General features: G+C 40.3%; 1 protein-coding gene across 2 annotated transcripts in view; it reads left to right on the plus strand.

Annotated features, from left to right (window-relative positions):
• Positions 1-907: 907 nt before the first annotated feature.
• MBOAT2 (membrane bound glycerophospholipid O-acyltransferase 2) overlaps positions 908-14,562 on the plus strand; it is a 102,545-nt gene continuing 88,890 nt past the window's right edge. For both annotated transcript variants that reach the window (XR_014174407.1, XM_081941698.1), the window contains exon 1: positions 908-1,268. Coding sequence is in view for 1 of the 2 variants with exons in the window: in XM_081941698.1 (XP_081797824.1) it covers positions 1,197-1,268 (72 nt within the window). In the remaining variant the exon portion in view is untranslated. The remainder of the gene's footprint in view (positions 1,269-14,562) is intronic.

Genomic DNA, 14,562 nt, shown 5'->3' on the forward strand with positions numbered 1-14,562 from the left:
AGGATATAAAGATGGTTCAAAAATGAAAGGTGATAATAAAAGGCATGTATAAATAATATTAAATAATGGAAATGAAATGTAATATTTAGGAATAATAAGACTATGTATACCGAAATGTATGTTACCCAGTTATCACACCATTCACGCACTGATATGTATAAAGATGATAAAAAATAAAAAATTGATTGAAAAAAAAAGAGTCTTTTCCAACACCACAATTTGAAAGCACCAATTCTTCCACGCTCAGCTTTCCTTGGGGTCCAATTCTCACAGCCATGCATTACTATTGGGGGAACTGTAGTTTTGACTAGAGATGATACCTTTAACACTGTCAAATAAGAACATCTGTCTATCTGAAGGCATTGGGAAGGTTTTCACCTGGCTGACTGCATGATAAACTATCATCACCACCACCACCATCATCCCACTCACCCTTGTGTATGAATCAGCCACTGTGCCCTCCCCCCTTCTTGCTCCTTTCTATATCCACATATTATCAATGGGGACGTTCCTGTTTAAATAACACATCCCCCTCCTCTCTCCTTAAACAGGCGCTGCTTCCCTCCCAGCCGAGGAGCCTCCCATTCAACCCGTGCTATTCCAAAGTGGGAGAGGGTGGGACACCTCAGCCAAGCGTGCCTGACCCGCCCCCGCAAGCAGTGGCGGCGGCGGCAGCGGCAGCATCTTGCTGAGGAAGGCGGGCAAGCCCAAAGCTGCCTGATCCTACCTCGGCTAGCCGGCCATTGGGCGCCTCCCTCCCCCCTTCCCCCATCACGCAACGCCAGAGTAGCGCCGGTATTGAGCCCCGGCACTGTCATTTAGCAGCCGTCGGGCTCCGCCTCGGTCGGTCTGTGGGGGGTGGGGGTGGGTTGGGTGTCGATGGGTCCCGCCTCTCCTCGATCAATTGGGGCCGGAGCTGCCTCGGGATTGGTCAAGGAAGCCGTCATTTGACCGGGCGAGTTTTGCTGCCCTCTTCTTGTCACGCCGCCGCCGCCGCCACTCGGGGTTGGGGCGTTTTTGCGCGCTGCCGCTGCCCTGCTGCTTTCGATGTTCTGAGGCAGTAGGGAGGAGAGCGGTGGCGGCGGCTGGACCTTCTCCCCTTTCCTCTCTCTCGCGCTCTCTCCCTCTTCTATCATCTTGGCTTGGCCCCCCGCTTGGGGGTGGGTGGGGTGGGTTGGGGGAGCGCCTTCTCCGCCATGGCCACCAGCACCACAGGTTCGACGCTGCTGCAGCCGCTGAGCAACGCCATTCGGCTACCCATAGACCAGGTGAGGAGCCCGGGCGCGCGCAGGGAAAGCTGCCCCTTTCGAAAGGTGGGGAGGGGAGGAGGGCGAAGAATAGAGCCCTCCCGCCCCCTCCCACCTCAGCTTCACCGCCTCGAGCCCCCTCCCCCCTCGCCGTCTCCGAGACCTTTTCCCCCCCTGCCTCCCCCGCAGTTGCATCCAGCCAGCGTTGCCCGCATCCCAAAGTAGCAGCCTTTCTTAAATGCATCGAGTGTGGCTTGCAAAAAAAAAAAAAGCTCTTCCTTTTCGGTGCAGAACGGTGCGCGAAGGTCTGGGATTGGTGGGGTGTAGGAATGAGGAGGTCGTGATTGATGGGCGCCTTCGTCCTTTTGTATGTATGTGGAGTCCCGTGCTCAGGGTGGGTGTATTTGCTTGCTTTGCCTACCGTTCAACCCTTTCCCCTGTGGTTCAATGCAATGTCCTGAGCAACCTGGCTTGTTTGCTGAAAGGCGAAGAAAAAAAACCTGCAAGTTAAAAAAAACACGCCTACTTAAAAGTCTTGGTAGGCAGGTGATGAAGGCAGACTTTAAAATTGTAGGCTTGGACCCAAAGGTCTTGACTTGTATTTTTATTTTCTTTTTTAAAGTGGTGAGAAATTCAGGCTCCTTTAAAAACCTGGGGTAAGATTCCGGTTGATCCCTGGACGGTTAGGATTTCATTGGTATCTGTTTGGCCTTAAGAAGTCATAGTGGCACCTGGCTGGTGAGAGAGAGATTGAGATGCTAGATACTTGCGGGGCTTTAACAATTTGCAGTTAACAAATGGACAATACGTTGTGTGAATGGCACATACTTATTCTGTATCTTTAAATAGCTGCAGTGTATTCTGATGTTTGCAGAGGAATACTATCCTGGTATTAACACTATGCTTTGTAAGAAAAGATGCAATGTTAGGTGGCTGTAAAGTTCATAAATGTCATAAGTTAGTTATTTCCCAGAAACAGGCATACCTACTCCGGATGATTAAAATTCACAGCAAAATTAGTATGTATTTTAATTAAGTTTACATCTTACTAAAAGTGGTACATTTTGTCACACTGCAGAAAAGATAGGTGTGAAAATGTTAGTTTTAAACTTGTTTAGGTTTTCCATTGTATTAAGAAGTGTTTATGGGGATTCAATATGGATGTGAACTTATTAAGAAAAATTACATAGAAAATTATCTTTCTTTTCACTCCAAAATGTTTTCGATAACAAGTATTTACCAATGTAAAAACATTTTAAACAAACAAAACCATTGGTAATTGAAGAATAAGAAAAGAAACAGTAGAGAGAGAACACAGTTGAAATTCTTTTTGAGTAGCATTTATATATCAACACTTCGATTCCTATAGTATGATTTGAATAAAGTAGTGAATCACTTTTAAATTCATTTTATTTAGAAGTAGATAGATCACTGGCTTCTTGTTACAATTTTTTTTTTGTTGAAAGAATGAAATCCCCAATATACAACATAGAAGAAATCACACTATGTATACATAAGGGAGTGTTTTGCGATAGTGGCGAATATCTAACTTGGGTGTAGGGTGAGGGTGGAGGTTCATTCTCTGAGCTTGTGGGTTGGTTTCCCACAAGGGAAGTTGCTGGGGGATGCTATGAAACGTTAGGATATTTAAATCCCATTAATTTCATTGGAAAGTAATTTTACAGAGAGCAGTGGAGCCACAAACTCCTTAGCTTGGATGAATGTTATGCATTGTATGATTTTTTTTCTGTATTGAAAAAGTTTGAGCAACATTGTATCCTACAAGATTAACTTGAGATAGTTTACATTTACATAGTTTAGATTTACTCTCCACATTACTAACGGGACTGGTATTCAAACAATTGGCTGTCTTGTCAAAAATGTTTCATGCTGTACTTTACAGGAACATTCAATGTGAGTGTATTAGCATTATATCACTAATATTTCTTTTTTGCAGACAGTATGGATGTTACTAATATTTGCTGAGCATTCAGGGACTATATATCATTCATACACCTATCTTATTGCTATTTCTTATAACAAAACAGTTATGGAAAATAAAAATTTCAATAGTAAGGACTAAGTGTGTAAAAGCCATTTACAGCAAGACTAAAAGATCTGGTTTGCAAACATTTGAATGACCGATAGATGGCAGGTGGGAGTTAGAATTTTTGTATCTCTTTGCTACCATCTACTGCTCCTCATCTAGATTTTTGCTGCCTAGATCCAATATTTATGCAATATTTTCTGTCAACATTGTTGGTGGATTACCTCTAAATTTTGTGATAAATACATTAAAATGCTTTCTAAAATTCTTTTACAGTGGACTAATAAGTAACTGTACAATAATTCTTCATCTCCAACGACTGTTGAACTATAACAGTTACAAAGTTGAGTACAATATTTAAACTGTCCAAAATTGACAGCTTTATTTACTGTCTTAAGAATTTGTTTAAAACTTTCATTAGAGAAGTCTCAGCAAGTCCTGAGTTGAACATGCTCCTCTGCACAAAACACACATGCACATGCAGATGTCACTATAAACAGATGCTCCTTAGGGCTATTTTTCAAATGTTTTGAGTTGGAAGCTGATATTATCTATGTCATCTATGTATCCCATTTGTACATTTTCATGTACTGAACCCTTTAATTCATATACTGTACATTTTTCATCTGTATCCTTGGCTACCTTTGGGGCCAATTTTAATAGGCAATTGTGCAATAGCATCCCTTATTCCTGACTTTGGATACATATGATTTGTTATTTCTTCGTTTTCTATACTTGTTGCCTTGAATTCCTGCTTCCTTTATATCTTTATTTCTCCATTGTTTTAAGCAGCAGCAGCAACAACAAGGTAAAGATTTAAAGGACAAATCATTATTTTGTAACCTAAGCTGTCTCTTCCATTTACTGATTTTGGGGAATAGTTACTCATGCTCAATCCAATTATGAACACCTAATAAAGATTCATATTGCTATGGTTAGGATGGCAGCAAGTCTATAGTTGTAATAACTGTGGGCATTGATTGAATTTTGTTCATTTTGAAGCTGCAAAGAGTGAACCAAAATCCAAGAATAGATGGAATGACTTGCAGTGCTATAAAGAGGGCAGTCCAGAAATATATTAATAATTTTTGGATGGCACTGAGAAGGATGAGCAGTGATGTCCTACTTTTGTCTTTGATATAAAGTACAGTGACTTTATTTTCCATTTGATAAAAAGGTTCTCCAGTTCAGTTGAAGTAGGTATACTTCTTTTTGCAATTTGTTTGATAACTAAAATCGCAATCAAGGGCTTGTCCCTGACTTTAAAATAGAAACTGAACATCTGATTTGGTTCTTTTTTTTTCTGATTTGAAGGATGTATGCTAAGCATACTTTATCTTTTTGGGCAACAAAATAAGCTATGCTTTGCTTAGCATTAATATGCTAACTTAACACAAAGGAGTACTGTATCAGTATTATAATTCAAGTATTTTGTTAGGCTAGCAATTATCTTAAAAGTTAAGACAAATTTTGCTTAGGGTATAGTATTGTTACTACTTTAATCACAAATGTAGATGGTCTATATTAGAAACCTGAAGAAGGTACAGTTTTACTACCTTTGGATTTACTGGCAGATTTCAATCCTAATGGCCATAGTTTCTTTCTGGGCAACCTGCAGAATTACGTTTTGGAACATTGTATTTTGATTACACGTGCTTTTTCTACTGGATTGTGGTTAGGAGGAGAGATTATCTGTTTGGCATCATGGTTTGTTTGCCTTATGGTATTATATAGGGCCATTTTATCTCCTGTGTTTTTTTATCACCAAACTTTAATATTTAATATTTTAAGAGCATGTTGTGGGTACATGAAGGAAATGTTGATGTAGTATGTTTGCCCATTTGCAAAATCCTTATAAACCTATGCAGGCTTTAAAGATTTACAGGAGATGCAGGGCATGTGGGAAAAAAGATATTAACTTAAATTGCCCATGCACAATGGGACATGTTTGGAGTTCTGATTAGTTGCTACTCTTATTACTTTCTGAAAGAGTGCCCAGCTGTATCTTCTAAATCAGTGGTAGTCAACCTGGTCCCTACCGCCCACTAGTGGGCGTTCCAACTTTCATGGTGGGTAGGGGTTTGCTGTAACTGCTTTATAAATTTTATAAAGTAAAGTTACTTCCCTACTTTATAAATCACCATTACTGTGGAGCGGTGGGCAGTTAGAAAATTTTACTACTAACAGAGATACAAAAGTGGGCGGTAGGTATAAAAAGGTTGACTACCCCTGCTCGAAAGGGTTATTGGTTTTAATGTTTTTGTAATATATTGCCTTGCCCTACTATGTGATTATTTGAATTAAGTACATTATTTTAATAGTATGCAGAAAGGTGATATAGAATGATTTTCATTACATAAAATAAATGTGCAAGACACGTGGAAAGCTAAGAAAGTATTTTATCTTAACTGAGCAAGAAATTCTGAAACTGCCAGTACCACATGAGAAAGACAAGGAAGTACAGAATCCTGTGAGTGATTAACTTTTTTTTAGATAAAGTATGCTTTGGAATGCCATCTTAATTAAGGTTCTGTTTCTAATGTAACCTGCTATAGCAATGGAGAAAGATTAACTCTTCATTAAGAATATGTTTATTAGTGATTTTCCTTATGGAACTGTAGGCAATAGAACTAGGCAGAAATAATACAGTATTTTCTTCATTCTTGATTAAATGAGTTCAAAAGGCAGAGAGTTCATGGATAGACATATGATACATGCTAATCAATGATACAGTTTTTCCACATTGTAAAAGATAACTTGTTAACTAGTTTCTAGATCTATTCCGTTATTATCTTGTTTTTTCCTTTGTGCTTTCAAACCAGTCTTGACCCTGGGCAAGTTCCTGCATTTTTTTAACGGCACTTTAAAATGTGGTTTGCCATTGTCTCTAGGGCTGAGAGAGCATAACTAACCCAAGCTCATTGGCTAGGTTTTTTTTTTTGTCTAAGTCACAACTAGTATACACAATCACTTGGTTTGTAGCTGGTGCCTTAACACTACTCTAAATTGTCTCTCTTATCACATACTGCTTTTAATCGTTCTTGTTCAGTGTGTAGACTAATATTATGGATGCAATTCGGTAGAAGAACCTGATTAATAGTACTCCATTATTGCTTGAAACAATTCACAGACATGAATAGATGGGGGGGGGGAGGGAATCCTATTTTATATTTCTCTTGAACAATGGCATCTAGATAAATCTCTTTTAATTAAATAATAAAGCCGTCTTTACTTCATAAATAGTCTTTGAATGTGGACAAAGTAGAGACAATGAACTGCATTGTAAAGTTGACTAAAATGCTTAATTTCCAATATTGTTTTGGCAATTTATCAGTATGTTGTTAGATAGTTGTACAAAATGCTGCTGTGTTTCATTTATATGGAGTTGGATTTTTCCCCTGAAGCATGAAAAAGGTCATTAAGAATCTAACCTAGTGACTTCATGTAACAGATAAGTTGTGGTCTAACCTGTTTGTTATTAATTGTGAAACATCTCAAACATGCCAACTATCTTTAGGAACAATTCTCATCCTCGAGGAATTTTAATTTTAATCATCACCTGTCATGTCCTTGTTGTATGAAGATCTTCTTTGCTCCAAGGGTCTGTAGGTCTATGTTTTGTCTTTGTTTGGTCTGACCCCAGAGATTGCAGCAGGCAGAAGTATCTTCTGGCATTGCTGGGGTTTTTTTTTTTGTTGTTGCCATAGAAATGGGTTGCTCTGATAGACAAGAGGTTCCCTACAGCTGCTAATCTCATGGCAGAAAAAGTCATTATTATCGATTCTAGAAATCAGGACAAAGACAATCTAAAATGTTGCATCTCAAACTGGAAACAAGTTTTGAACTTAGTTTGTGAAGACACTAAGAGTTCTAAGCCAAAACTCCCTACAGGTATAAAAGTGAGCTGCGAGGAATAATCGGGCTTAATAGAATCATTTACTGTGTTTTTGGCTGTGGGGAATAAATATACTCAGCCTAAGAAAAGGATTACATTATTTGTAATAAAATGAGCAGGTGCAAAAAGAATGATTAGCTTCACGGTAAAGGAATGCTTAATAATAATAAGCATTCCTTTTATAATAATGTATACACAACGTAGGCTACCACATAAATTTGATATTGTTTCATTTTGCATTGAAGCAAATTACATGAAACACATGCTTTAAGGTTTATACTCTCCTATTCTGTGCTCATATAGCAGCTTCACCCTTCACCTGCTACAGCAGTAATGGTACACCAGAAGAAAACGTGTGAGAAATAGGCAAATTTTAGCAACAGAGATTTAGTATAATAAGGCTAATTTGCACTGTTTATTAGCAGGAGCAATTTAATATGACTCCTAGTTAACTTGTGAATGTCAGCCTTTTGAATCAGCACTACTGATACTGCAGAAATTGTCTACTTAGAAGTTTCTTTTACAACCTGGGGTCTTTCTGATTGAAATAATAGAAGTACAGGATTGCTCTAAGGCAGGGGTGTCAAACTTGCGGCCCACAGGCCAGATGCGTCATGAGCTGGCCACGCCCACCCCAGTTTAGCAAAGGAGGGAAAAGTCACGATATGTCATATGACAATGTGACGCCGTGAGTTTGACACCCCTGCTCTAAGTTTTAATACTGATAGAATATATGAGAATACTGTTTTGTCCTTTGAGATTATTGCTCAAGCCTATACCAAGAATCTGGTGAACTAACAATCAGCACTAAATTGGTGTTGGATAAGAGTTAATGGAATTCAAGGGGGACTGAATTTGAACTATTTGTGGGAACCTAATGATTCCAGGCTGAGTCCTCTCTTGGCTCTGCCTTCTTTTTTCCCACGTGCTAATTGCTGAGTATCCAAATTTTTATCACCTGACAATGGGGACACTCCCAACAGTTGTACAATATGAGGACCAGTTATAAATCTTTTTTTAGTGCTGTTGTAACTTTGAACAGTCACTAAACAACTTGTGGTAAGTCAACAATTGCCTGTTGTTAATGTGTTTTTCCGGTAAAACCGGTCTATCAGGGCTTAGTTACATACTGTTGTTTTCTTAGCTGCAGGCTATACTTCAAATAACTTCTAATGCTGTAGAAAAATAAATAAATATTTTGATTTTAGAAATATGGGTGTCAATAGATGTTTAGGGAACAAAGCAATGAGAATTTATATACCACCTGGATGAATGGAGAGCTAGCAGCTGAATTCAGACTGGGATAGATAAAGCAAACCTTTGGGTGATGGGAAGTTTTAGAAAATTGAGAGTTTATTGTAGCTGCTGACACAAAATGGCTGTTGTGGAGAAGCTTATACACAAAATGAGCTTGTGTCATAATGGGCAGCCACAAGATCAGTTTATAAAGGAAGAAAAAAAATCCCTAAATATTCTTGATCTCTCTCAGATATGAGGGCAATCCTAGAAAAACAGAGAATGCCATACATACTCAACCTAAGCTGATCCTCAAAAGTTTTGTATGTTTTAATTTTCACAATTGGCTTATCTGTGGATATCACATTTGTCATGATATTTTGGTTAAAAATTTGAGGGCCGACTTATTCATGTGGAATGGTGCAGGAAACCTGCAACTATTAATTTATCAGGTAGTTAGTATAGAAATTATAGAAGTATATGAGCTCTGGACTCCAGTTATATTTGTAATGTTAAATTTTATTATTATATTTGAATTGATACAGAAGGAGGGAGGACTTCTCTCTTAAAATGCTGTTTTGTATTAAGTTTTAATAGTTGAGTAGCTGGTATGGATTTCTTGCAATGCAAAATATTTAAAGGAAATACATCCAATATCATTCCCTCTCCCCCCACAAGACTACAGAAACTAAAATCTGTCATATAATTGTTGCTTCTTTAAATATTCTGAAGGCTGTTTTTTATTAATGTAATTTATCAATTACATATTATTTTGTACTTTAGCTAGAGTAAGACAATGCTTTTTGTTTTTTTTAATAGTAATTTTATTGAAAACTATAACTATAATAAAGCTAATACAAATGTTAAAAATTAAAAAGAAGGTGTAGGAAAAGAAAAAGGTAGTTTTCAACCTCCAGGTGCAATTGGGACCAGAAATCTGGTCATAAGTCATTACGGTTGTAAAATGAAACACCCATGTCCTGGAAGTGGTTTTCTGACATTTTTGCCACAGTTGTTAAATATGGCAATCATTAAGGTAATCCATTCATTTAAATGGCGCTTTTTTTTCCCCCCAGAAATCAAATCCAGATCACTATGTTGGTTTGTTATTTATATATCTCTTTTTACCTATTAGGCATTAGTTTCTTTTGTATACCTAGTTTAATATCTTTTTCTAAATCATTCTTGGAGCTTGTCATTTTTAAATTCACTTTCAGATCAGTTTCAAACTTGCCTTGTAAAACTTGTTTCTCTTCCATAGCTTCTTAGAGGCAAACACTCCTAAAATGAATTTCTGGGTCTTTGTTCAAAACTATTCTGGAATATGTCCAATGTTAGAATATTTTCCTCCATTGTGTATCAGTAAGTGAAATTTAATATTCTCCTTTAATTATAGTCTTTAGTGTCCAACCTTCAAAGTCCCGTCCTATGGTATTTTTTTTAAGAATTAAAAACAAACATATTTTCCCACAGGAAATGTTCTTATAATTCTGTGGACCCCATGATACAATGGGAGTAACACAAAGAACAAGAAAAGAGGGGTTCTTATAATTGATTCCTAAATTTTATACCTTTAGTTTGCAAAAACATCAACTTTTTATACTTTTACTTTGTAAAAAAAAATCAATATTTTGATCACCTTTTGGCTCTTTATTCCAGATTTTGTTTAAGTCCTTGAACTTCTATTAAAAGTTGCTTTTCAATAAGGATTGAAGGAACCCTCACTGTTGCTGCAAAACACATTGACCCAAAGTAGTAGCTGAAAAGCAATTACCAAGCAATTTCTAAAAGTGATTAGAAAAGGAAATACCGTATACCAAACTGGTGTCCTTAACAGTGCCAATAGTGCTTGGAACAAAACAAGATGGCTATTTCCTTCCTTCCCAGAGTCTTTTGTCTTGTGGACGCCTTTCAAGCAGCAACTATGTCAGGGGTGTCCAAACTTGGGAACTTTAAGACTTGTGGACTTCAACTTCCAGAATTCCCCAGCCAGCCGTGCTGGCTGGGGAATTCTGGGAGTTGAAGTCCACAAGTCTTAAAGTTCCCAAGTTTGGACACCCCTGAACTATGTGGAGCACTGTTTTTTTTTGTTAAAGGTGAGAGACAAGGTATTCAAAGATCTTTTTTGCAGATGACATATTGAATTTCTACCTGGTCTAATGCTAGGTTAATGCACTTACATGATTTGATCTCTGCTTCATTGGCTTTCATTAAGTATAGTGACAGCCATTTTTACCCATTCTGTAAGCTAGGCAATTTCACTGCTGATGGCTGCCATACTCCATCTAATTCCTTTTATTAATTTTCAGAAATATTCTGATGAGGAAATCATCACATTCCAGAGCTGGGACCAAATTCAAGTGAGCCATGTTGATGCAGTGATTAAAATGCAGTATTGCAGGCTAACTGCCCACTGCCAGGATTTTGACCTTGACTGGCTCAAGGTTGGCTTAGCCTTCATCCTTTTGTGGACCCAGATTGTTGGGGGCAATATGTTGACTTGGTAAACTGCATAGAGAAGCTTGTAAAACACTGTGAAGTGGTATATACGTCCAAATGCTATTGCTGTTTAAGCGAGGGGAGAATTATGTTCATATTTGCAGGACTCCATGGGATAATTTAGCAGGCGCCAAAGTTCATTAAAGTGACCATTTTAAAAAAATCTTGCAATAATTATGATTCTTGTAACCACTAAATAAGTATTTTTAAGAATCGTAACTTGGGAGGGCAGACATGATTTATTCATTTATTTGTTCATTTTCATCTTTGGGTTCTGATGGAGATCACTGATTATCAATCATTAATCAGGTCTAAACAATTAAGTCTTCTGTTGACCTATTTTTGATTGTCTTCAATTTTTCTACATTTTTGGGTCTTTTCCAGTGCCTTTTCCTGTCTTATGTGTCCAGAATGTTTAAGCTTTAGCTTCATTATTAGTGCAGAATCTAGTGTTGAGATTTGTTCTTCTGGTTGTCCTATGTAGTTTTAGTCATTTTTCGACAGCACTGCAATTCAAAGGGATATTTATTTTCTTTTTTCAGCAGTTTTGATGCTTCAGCTTTCACTGGCACAGTTATAAGTGGGAAGCCCAGTTGTAGAATGTTAGCCTTATTTAATTGTGTTTAAAAGTAGCCACTTGTTTAATTGTGTTTAAAAGTAGCCACTTCCAACATATAAAGGTTAAGCTGATTATAGAAATAGATATCCTAAGAATTGTCTAATTCTGTGTATTGTCTAAATTCTTAGGCAGAGATAGGGTACAAATAGCAATGGTATTTTATTCATTTAGCCAGTCAATTAAAACTTAAAGTCACCCAAAGTTTTGTACATGGCAAATTGCCGGAATTGGAGGCAATTAGGTTTCTTTTGAAAACTCTGCTGATTGCCAGGGAGTATTGCTCTCAGTCCCTTATCTCTCCCAGATAAGGTGGGTGAAGTGAAACAACATTTTTGTCATCTTCCTGTATAACCTAGCAGAGATGACTTTCAGTTTCGCTCCAATAGATCTGTATTGGATACCAAATTTGCATGTCAATGTTTTCCATAGTGAGGGGAATAGTATCCAGGATGGGTTGATCTTGTCCTCTCGTTGATTGGACTGAGACAAATAAGTTCTTTAGGCCACTCCCTGGCCACCAGGTACTACCCAGTTATTATCTCAGTCCCTCAACGGACGGCTGTGATCATTCCATACTCTTGAGAAAAACATTAATGCTAATGCAGGAGGCATCCAACACATTTTGGACATCAGGGCTATCCAACCAGTGCCTCTAGGAATATTATTCCCAAGGCCTCGGGCGGCTGGAGAGCGATTCTTGACTTGAAATGCCTGAACCGATTCATAGGCTATCGGAGGTTTAAGGTGCATTCACTGCATTCCATCTTGGAAGGAGTTAGGCAGGGAGATTTCCTTACCTCCATAGACCTCACGGAGGCCTACCTGCATATACCTATAGCCCCAGAACATAGTCAACATCTCAGGTTCTGCTACCTAGGGCACCACTTCCAGTATCGGGCCTTGCCTTTCGGGTTTTCGTCTGTCCCTCGAGTTTTCATGAAGGTAATGGCAGCATTGACAGTGCATCTGAGGCAGAAGCCTGTTTGAAGTCAAGTGTTAGGGTTCTAAATACCATGCAGAAATAAATCATTGTCCAAGGCAAAACATCCTTAAAGGTCCAATTTATTCTACAGGCATGTTAGCACGGCTATGGAAAAATTCCAACTCTCCCAGCTACTACACTAGTGAAACAGCATAGAAAATTATAAGAAAGTGTGGCAGGCCAAAGATCCTAAAAAGAACATAACTACAGGCCTGACATCAAGATTATTTAGATGACCTGCTGTTGCAGTCAACCTCCTTTAAGGGTGCCCTACGGGATCTAGACATTACTATGTCAATCCTGAGAGACCACGGTTTTTCGGTAAACCTGGCCAAAAGCCACCTTCACCCTTCCACTAGTCTGATCCACCTAGGAACCTTGATAGATACAGAGGCAGGCACGGTTTCTCTGTCATTAGAAAGACAGCTCTCTCTTAGGCAGCTAGCCTCCCAGGTAGCCAGGGAGCATAGGGTGTCCTTAGCCATTCTGTCCAAGTTGGTAGGTACCATGGTGTCCACCATTGGCATTGTCCCTTGGGCTCCGTTCCACACTAGAGACCTTCAATGGTTCCTTTTGCCTTTCCAGCGAAGGCGCACAGCTGCTCTCAGACCAAAGTCATCCTACCAGCAAAAGTAGCCCGGTCACTGGCATGGTGGGCATCCCCAGCAATATCAAAAGGGGAAGTCTTCAGAGCACCAGACCAGGTGACGGTAACAACGGACGCCAGCTTGTTTGGATGGGGCGCCCAACTGCGGGCTCAGCTGGTGCAAGGACAATGGAGCCAGGCGGAGTTAACTCACAACATAAACTGGTTGGAACTCAGGGTGGTCTGCTGGGCCCTACTGCATTTTCGCCACTCGGTCAAGGGCAGTCACATTCTGGTCCTCACGGACAATATCACTACCAAGGCGCACATAAACAGACAGTGGGGGACCAGATTGAAGTCACTCATGCTGGAGGCCGAAAGACTGGGACATTGGGCTGAGAGGAATCTGCTCTCGATTACCGTAGAGCATATAGCAGGGGTGGACAACATCAGAGCCGACTGGCCCAGTCGAACCGAGGTGGACAACTCGGAGTCGAAGCTGCAGCCAGCAATCTTCGAGGAAGTGGTGAACCACTTTGGCCACCCGGTGGTCGACCTATTCGCACCCCTCTCAACGCTCAGCTCCTGAGGTTTTACTCCAGGTACCAAACACGGGGGCAGAAGGGGTGGACGCTCTCTGCTGTCCCTGGCCATGGAGGCCCCTCTATGCCTATCCCCCCTTGCCCCTGATCCCCAGGGTCATACAAAAAATCTTACAGGAAGGGGCGGAGGTAGCGTTGAGTGCCCCTCACTGGCCTCGGTTTGCCGACCTCCAATCTCTCTCGGTGGACAGGTCCTGGAGGATTCCCCAGGAGAGGATCTCCCTCAGCCAGGGGTTGTTGGAGCACCCGGACCCTCAGTGGCTCCAGCTGACCTCCTGGCACTTGAGCGGAGCATCCTGAGGGAAGACCACCTCTCCCCCAGGGTTATACAGACTATCCAGGCAGCTCGCAGACCTCTCCATGGAGTGCATCTACAGCGCTACATGGCACACCTTCTCCTCATGGTGCGCCTCCAGGGACCACGATGTGGTTTCGGCCCACTGTTGCTCAAGTTCTGGACTTCCTTCAGGCGGGCCTGGACATAGGGTTGGCTCCGCTAGGAAGATATCCGAACTACAGGCACTGTCTACCAGCGAAGATCTCTGCGTGTTCCACCAGGACAGGGTGGTGCTACAGTTGGACCCCTCATTCATACCCAAGGTGTGCTCCTGCTTCCATCGCTCGCAGGAGCTGATATTGCCCAATTTCTGCCCGGACCCTTCCCATCCTTTAGAAAGCAAGTGGCACCCCTTTGACGTAAGAAGGGCTCTGAGGATCTACGTATCTCAGAAGAACATGGCCAAACAGGAGAACAGAAGCCCTATTTGTCTCCTTCCAGTCGGGGTCCCTGGGGAACAAGGTGACATCCACCACCATAGGCAGGTTGTTACGGACCTTTATTGCCACCGC

The sequence above is a fragment of the Natrix helvetica genome (assembly GCF_964273705.1).
Source record: "Natrix helvetica genome assembly, chromosome: 2".
In the NCBI taxonomy this organism is placed as follows: domain Eukaryota; kingdom Metazoa; phylum Chordata; class Lepidosauria; order Squamata; family Natricidae; genus Natrix; species Natrix helvetica.